General features: G+C 40.4%; 1 protein-coding gene across 1 annotated transcript in view; it reads right to left on the reverse strand.

Annotated features, from left to right (window-relative positions):
• LTK (leukocyte receptor tyrosine kinase) overlaps positions 1-4,718 on the reverse strand; it is a 50,385-nt gene extending 45,667 nt beyond the window's left edge. The window contains exons 1-3 of the mRNA XM_059474888.1: positions 4,703-4,718; positions 4,475-4,588; positions 500-655 (exon numbers count right to left, since the gene is read on the reverse strand). Coding sequence (XP_059330871.1) covers positions 500-655; positions 4,475-4,588; positions 4,703-4,718 — 286 coding nt within the window. The remainder of the gene's footprint in view (positions 1-499; positions 656-4,474; positions 4,589-4,702) is intronic.
• Positions 4,719-6,000: the final 1,282 nt, after the last annotated feature.

A 6,000-nucleotide genomic window follows, 5' to 3' on the forward strand; every position in this document is an offset into this window, starting at 1 on the left:
AGAATAAAGGAAAAGCCATGCACATAAATAAAAAGAGAGAAAGAATAAATTAAAAATTAAGGATTTAAGTAAAGAAATGATAGAAGAAATGACAAGAAACCAAAAAATGCTTGAAGACATGTCCAACAAAACAAAAGCCAAAGACTTTGCCAGTCAGACAGCAAACAAGTGAAGCCAGCTCTGGCTTGTATAGGGTTGAATTTCCAAAAAAAAAAATGCAGACTCTGTAAATAAAAGCAGCTTATCCCAAAATGGGGAGATAGGAAATAAGTGTATAAAGGGGCTGGCTCCTTAGAGGGTACATCCATGCACAACCAAGGCAGCACACATGCATTACGTGGTCATTTCTCCTTGACTCTTGGGCACTGACTGGGCCTCTGGGAGCCCTGCACCAGAAGCAGCACATGGTGGCACTTCTAGTGACATGGGCCTGAGCCCTCAGCCCGCTGACTCCTGCTGCAGCCAGGATCCGTTCGAGGGGAGCTGTAGCTCTGCCTACCTTCAACATCTCCGTGGGAGGAACGGTTTTCCAGAAGCATCTGCTGCCTCTCCTGGGATGCCAGGACACCAATGGAAGATAACACCCAGTCTGGCTTTCCAAAACTGTCTGTGGACGTCACCCATGAACAGCTTGAGCCGATGACACAAGAAGTTTCTGTTGTGAGAAACCAAAGGTTTCAGTGAGGCCTATCTCATCTCAAGGGGCACATGAGTGACTGAATGTACAGTGTATGGGGGCTATATCTCCCAAGAAATAGAAGAATTGAAGAGAAAAAGAAAATTTTGTCCTGAGCTATAGCAACAGAATCTCTCCCAGAGCAGGTCAAGGAACACATAAGAATGAAAAACTAACCTGCAAATTCTTGGCAGAATGTAAGTCATATCAGTTGAAGGTCTAGACCACAAGTATTTGAAGTCCCAAATTAGAATAATACCAATAATATCAACAAGGATATTGAAACTGTATGGATTTAGCATTTTGGCAGAAAGAACTGATACTCTAAGGGCAACCCTCTCCCTGCAATAGAAAGAGCTTGACAGGTTCTCAAGCAAAATAGATGAGCAATGCAAGCTTTACACATTTTTTTATTTTTGTCTTTTTAAGATAGTTTTACTTTCCTCTAGCAGGATAGATAAGAATACCTTCTTAACAAACTCCAGAGTTTGCTCGCAGTACTAAAAACACTAGATCATCTTGGCCAGAATTTTTCATAATCAGCATATGATAAACCATACAAGAAGTAATTCACTGCTCTCTCATCAATCTAATATAAACTCCCTGAAGGGATGTTAGCTGCACAAAGCTCTCCCACACAGAGTGGAGCTGAATAGAGCTGATATTAATTTGCATGATATTTTATTTTCAGTAGTAATAATAATATTGCAATAATAACTGGAGTGTCCCCAGGCCAAGTAAGAAATACTGAGAGACTAAACATTCATATTGAGGAACCTGATGTTCAGAGGGTATTCAAACCTTGCAAACACGAATGACACAAAGATATGCCTTTTGTAGTCCTATTCCTGTGGAGAAGAACAGGCAGGTAGGAAGGACAGAATTAAGGTCAGGGATATAACAAGGAAGTGTGTCTGCACAGGTATAGCAAAAATAAAAACATAAGAGCCTCCAGAAGATTGCCTATATTTCAACTAAATTTTCAGATAAATGAGAAAAGGAAGCCTCTTTTGAATGTGACAACAAAAGCAGACTAGCTTTCTCCTAATTATTGACGTCTAACGTCATTTTTATAAAATAACATCCAGTAAGCAGGGGAAAAATAAACACAGATGTTAGAGAGTTGCACACAACTTTGGGTTGGCATAGAATGTGGTCTCCCACCCAAACACTTCTCCTCCCTTGCTTTGGATACTCCCCAACTCTTTCTGGCCTGCTCCTACTGGAGTTTGCTACCTCTCTCAAACTGACACCTGGGCCAACCATCCAAATACCTCCTTAGCCCAGTTCATAGAATGCATACAGCTTAGGAAAGGCCTGGGCACTGTTCAGCCCATCGTTTTTGCATGGAAGCCACAAGCAGATGAACTGGCAAACTGTGCATGTGTGTGTGTATGCAATGCTAGATACCAGCAGCACACAGGAATGAGGACTCCAGTCACTCCCCTGGCTCTGTTGGATCTAGGGAGAAATGTCTGTGCACAGCTCCAAGCTATGGTTTGATGGTGCAATAAAAAAACTTTAGGGATCTAAATAGCTCAGAAACTCCATAGAAATGTGAGACAAAGCAGAGTCCTGACCCAAACCTGCTGTGCTGTTTCAAATTTATTGAGGTTTGACAGGTTAACTCAGTACCTACAGACTTATTGTTAGTAGAAATAATATTTTTATCAGATAATTTTTTTAGTTGGTGGTAAAACTCAGAAAGCAATTTCTCTCACAAGAGCGTAACAGTGAAAGAGACCAAAGTGAAAGCTCAGGAAAGAAAAATTGCCTTTTTCAAGAAGACAGTTACTTGAAACTATTGTTTATGACAAAATCATTTCATCAAACCTTAATAATACCTCCGATTGCAGTGGCAAGGACTGTACCAATGCAGACTTAGTCCTTTGAGTGTGCCTTTCATGACAAGGTGGTTCCCAGCTGAGATAGGTGAACACAATTTTCCCTTGAAAAGCACCTAATTCCCAGCTCTCTGAACTTTATAATGTCTGTCTGCCACAACCTGACACTGAAGAAATCTGAGTACCTGCAAGCGTCTGAAACTGATCTGGAAAGTTTTGACATCCAGTAGAAAAAAGACTGTTTTCTCTGGGAAGAGGTTATATGCATTGCATTGCGCTGATCAACAGTAAGCTGGTTTTTAGCACAAATCACAGAGTAAGAGAACTGGGTACACTCGTGGTTACAGTGAAAGAAACACTGAAAACTGAAACCTTTAACACCACTATGTACCATCTTACAAGTGCTTCATATCCAGCTTTGCTTATGAACTTGAAGAACCTCAAGTACAAGTCAGCAAAAAGGAAGAACATGACAAATTTTAAAAAAAGGTATCAAAGAGAAATAGATCTGTATTACTACAATCAGCAAAGGACGTATTTTAAGATATTACAAAAATGCTCCAAATAAGATTGGATTGAAAGAAGCACATGGACAGTGCAGGATTTGTCAGAAAGGACTTTAAAGAATTAGATACCCTCTGGAAGAGGTTACTGTAAGGAATATTCCTCTGGCAAGGCTAGGTCACCTTGCCACCCTCTGGGAGCAATGTGTGACTTTTCTGACACCCAGAAAAGTCTTTATTGTTTAGCATCTTCATTAACAACCTGAACAAGGAGACAGAGTGCACCCTCAGCAAGCTCACAGACGTTGCAAAAGAGAGGAGCAGCTGACACACCACAGGGCTGTGCTGCCATGCAGAGCAGCCTCAGCAGGCTGGGGATCTCAATGGGCTGGCAGGAGGCCCTTGAAGGAAAAGCCCAGTGCTGCACCTAGGGGGATAACCCCGTGCAGCAGTACGTGCTGGGGGCTGAGTGGCTGGACAGCAGCCAAAGAGAAGGCTTGGAGAGCACGGTGAACAGCAAGCTCTCTGTGAGCAGGGAATGCACCCGTGCAACAAAGGCAGCCAGCAGCTTTCTGGGCAGCATCAGGAAGAGCACTGTCAGTAGATCAAGAGAGGTGATCCTTCCTCTCTATTCAGCACTGGTGAGACCACAGCTGGAGTTCTGTGCTCAACTCTGAGCTCCTTAATGCAAGAGACATACTGACCTACAGGAACAAGTCCAGCACAGGTTCTGACTGAGGGACTGGAGCATCTTACATAAGAAGAGAGGCTGGCACAGCTGGGATTGTTAAGTCTGTAGAAAAGTATGGTCAAGGGTTTATCAATGTGTACAAACACTTTGATGACCAGGAATGAAGCGGAAGCTAAGCATTCTCAGTAGTGTCCACTGACAGGACAAGAAGCAGTGAACACAGGTTAAAAAACCTCACAGCTCACTTGGTTTTCACAATGCCTTGAAAATACAAGTCCATTTGGAAAAATGCTTCATTCAGTATAAAAAAAAATATAATTCTTCTATAGTAGTGGGAAAGCAGCTCTACTAATTAGCTTTTATTCCAACAACTCCCAATCTCAAATCTGGTGGATTTCAGTGTGCTGATCAAAGTGGTTTTATTTTTCTTTCTTTTCTCTTTTCCTGCTGTGTTGGGGATTTTTTGGTTTATTGAGGGGGGAGGCAGTAAGTTTCTTCTGTGGAGGGTTGTTTCGGGTTCTTTGTGGTTTGGTTTGCATGCTATGTTTTGAGTTTGGTAGGGTTTTTGTTTTGGTTTAATACAGAAATAAGGAATTCCCTTCAGTTTACACTGGCTTTTCTGAGTCATTGCTCTAGTTCCAGTCAGAAATACAGTGCCATAGCTTTCTGGTAAGAGGTGCTTGTGACTGCCAGCACTTATCTTACACCTAGATTCTGAAGGAGAAATAAGGAGGATGTAAAGGAAGAGGAAGTGTGGTACCTGGTGTAGAAGGATGATGCAATGAAACCATCCTATTTTTTATCAGGGAGAGCTTCTGAGTTGGATTTGGTGAAGAAGAGTTTTCTTCATGTGAACCAGAGCAGAAGACAACAGCTATAAAAAAATAAAAAGAGGAAGGGATGTGTTTGATGTTGCTTTACAAAACTCTGCTCCCATATTATAAAACATGTGCATATATATAACGAAGCCCTGCTACATCACTCTCACCTTCATTGCAGTGCATTGGGGCAGTACCCTCCTGATGTCTCCAGAACAATTCATACCAACAGCAGCTCTTTTATTTATTTAACCTGTGCATGTGAAAATACACAAGTCCTGAGCTAAGCATGCAGTAGTTTGTATCTAAGATTATCTCTGGTCTTTTCTAGAAGTCATAAACAAGTTGGTAAAAACAAACATATTTGTTGCCAAAAGGTGTTCACAGGCAGAAAGCAAAATTAATTGTTTTCAAATTAATTGGCCATTTGGGTTATAAATTCAGCAATATAAAAATGTCAAATCATGTCAGAGGGGACAGGAATCTTATTCACATGAATTGCAGTTGACACAGGAATGTACAGACATGTCATTTATAACATTTAAGATATTTTCAGCAGAGATAATTTGAACAATAATACTATGAAAACTTGCATCAATATCTATAAAAAGAAAAACCCCTCAAACTTGAACATATGTTCATATGTTCACTCATTATTGCATATAAGTTTTCAGCAATATCCAATCTGATTTTGAATTGCTGTAACAATTTTAATTTTAGTATATATGACAATGCATCACACAGTGAGTAAAATGCTGTGAAATGTTTCATAGCACGAAAATGCTGCATCCTTCCATCTTTTACTATGTTACTAAAGACAGCAGTAATTCAAGGGGTTCCAAGGAAGAGCAATTTTAGAACAGAACAGCATTATGCTGCAGCAGACACATGCTCTACTGGTGACAGATTTGGGGTCTCCACAGATCAATTGTCAAACACTATATTTTTTTCCTGTTTCCAAATATTTAGGGACATTAAAATAGGAAAAGTTAGTTTTGCACTGCATATGTGACACAGGCACTGCTCTGATAAGCAAGATATCTTCAATAACAGGATGAAATCCTCAAAAAGAATGGGAATTATGTGGCCAAAGTTTAGCCAGCCTTATGAGAAATCCATGTTAATAAACAATCATATATTGCAAACAAATCTATTTCATTATATGAAAAGAAATTCTGCTATGTAAAGGGCTTTGACAGCTGAAGTCTGCTCTCCCAACTTCTGTTCTGTGTCTTTTGAGATATTGCTGAGATTTCTATCTCCCAATCTTCACTCAGCACTGCTATAGCTTCAGTATTTACTTCCCTCAGGGTTTTATGTAAAGTCTGTTCCACCCACTCATCTCCTCACACACTCCAAGCTGCTTGTATACTTTGGAAATAGCCTGAGTATCATGGGACCCACAAACATAGTGCAGTCATAGCAGAAGTTCTGCTACAGACATTTTTCCTGATACAACTAAAACTTA

The sequence above is a fragment of the Ammospiza nelsoni genome, chromosome 6 (genome assembly GCF_027579445.1).
Source record: "Ammospiza nelsoni isolate bAmmNel1 chromosome 6, bAmmNel1.pri, whole genome shotgun sequence".
NCBI classification, from domain to species: Eukaryota; Metazoa; Chordata; class Aves; order Passeriformes; family Passerellidae; genus Ammospiza; species Ammospiza nelsoni.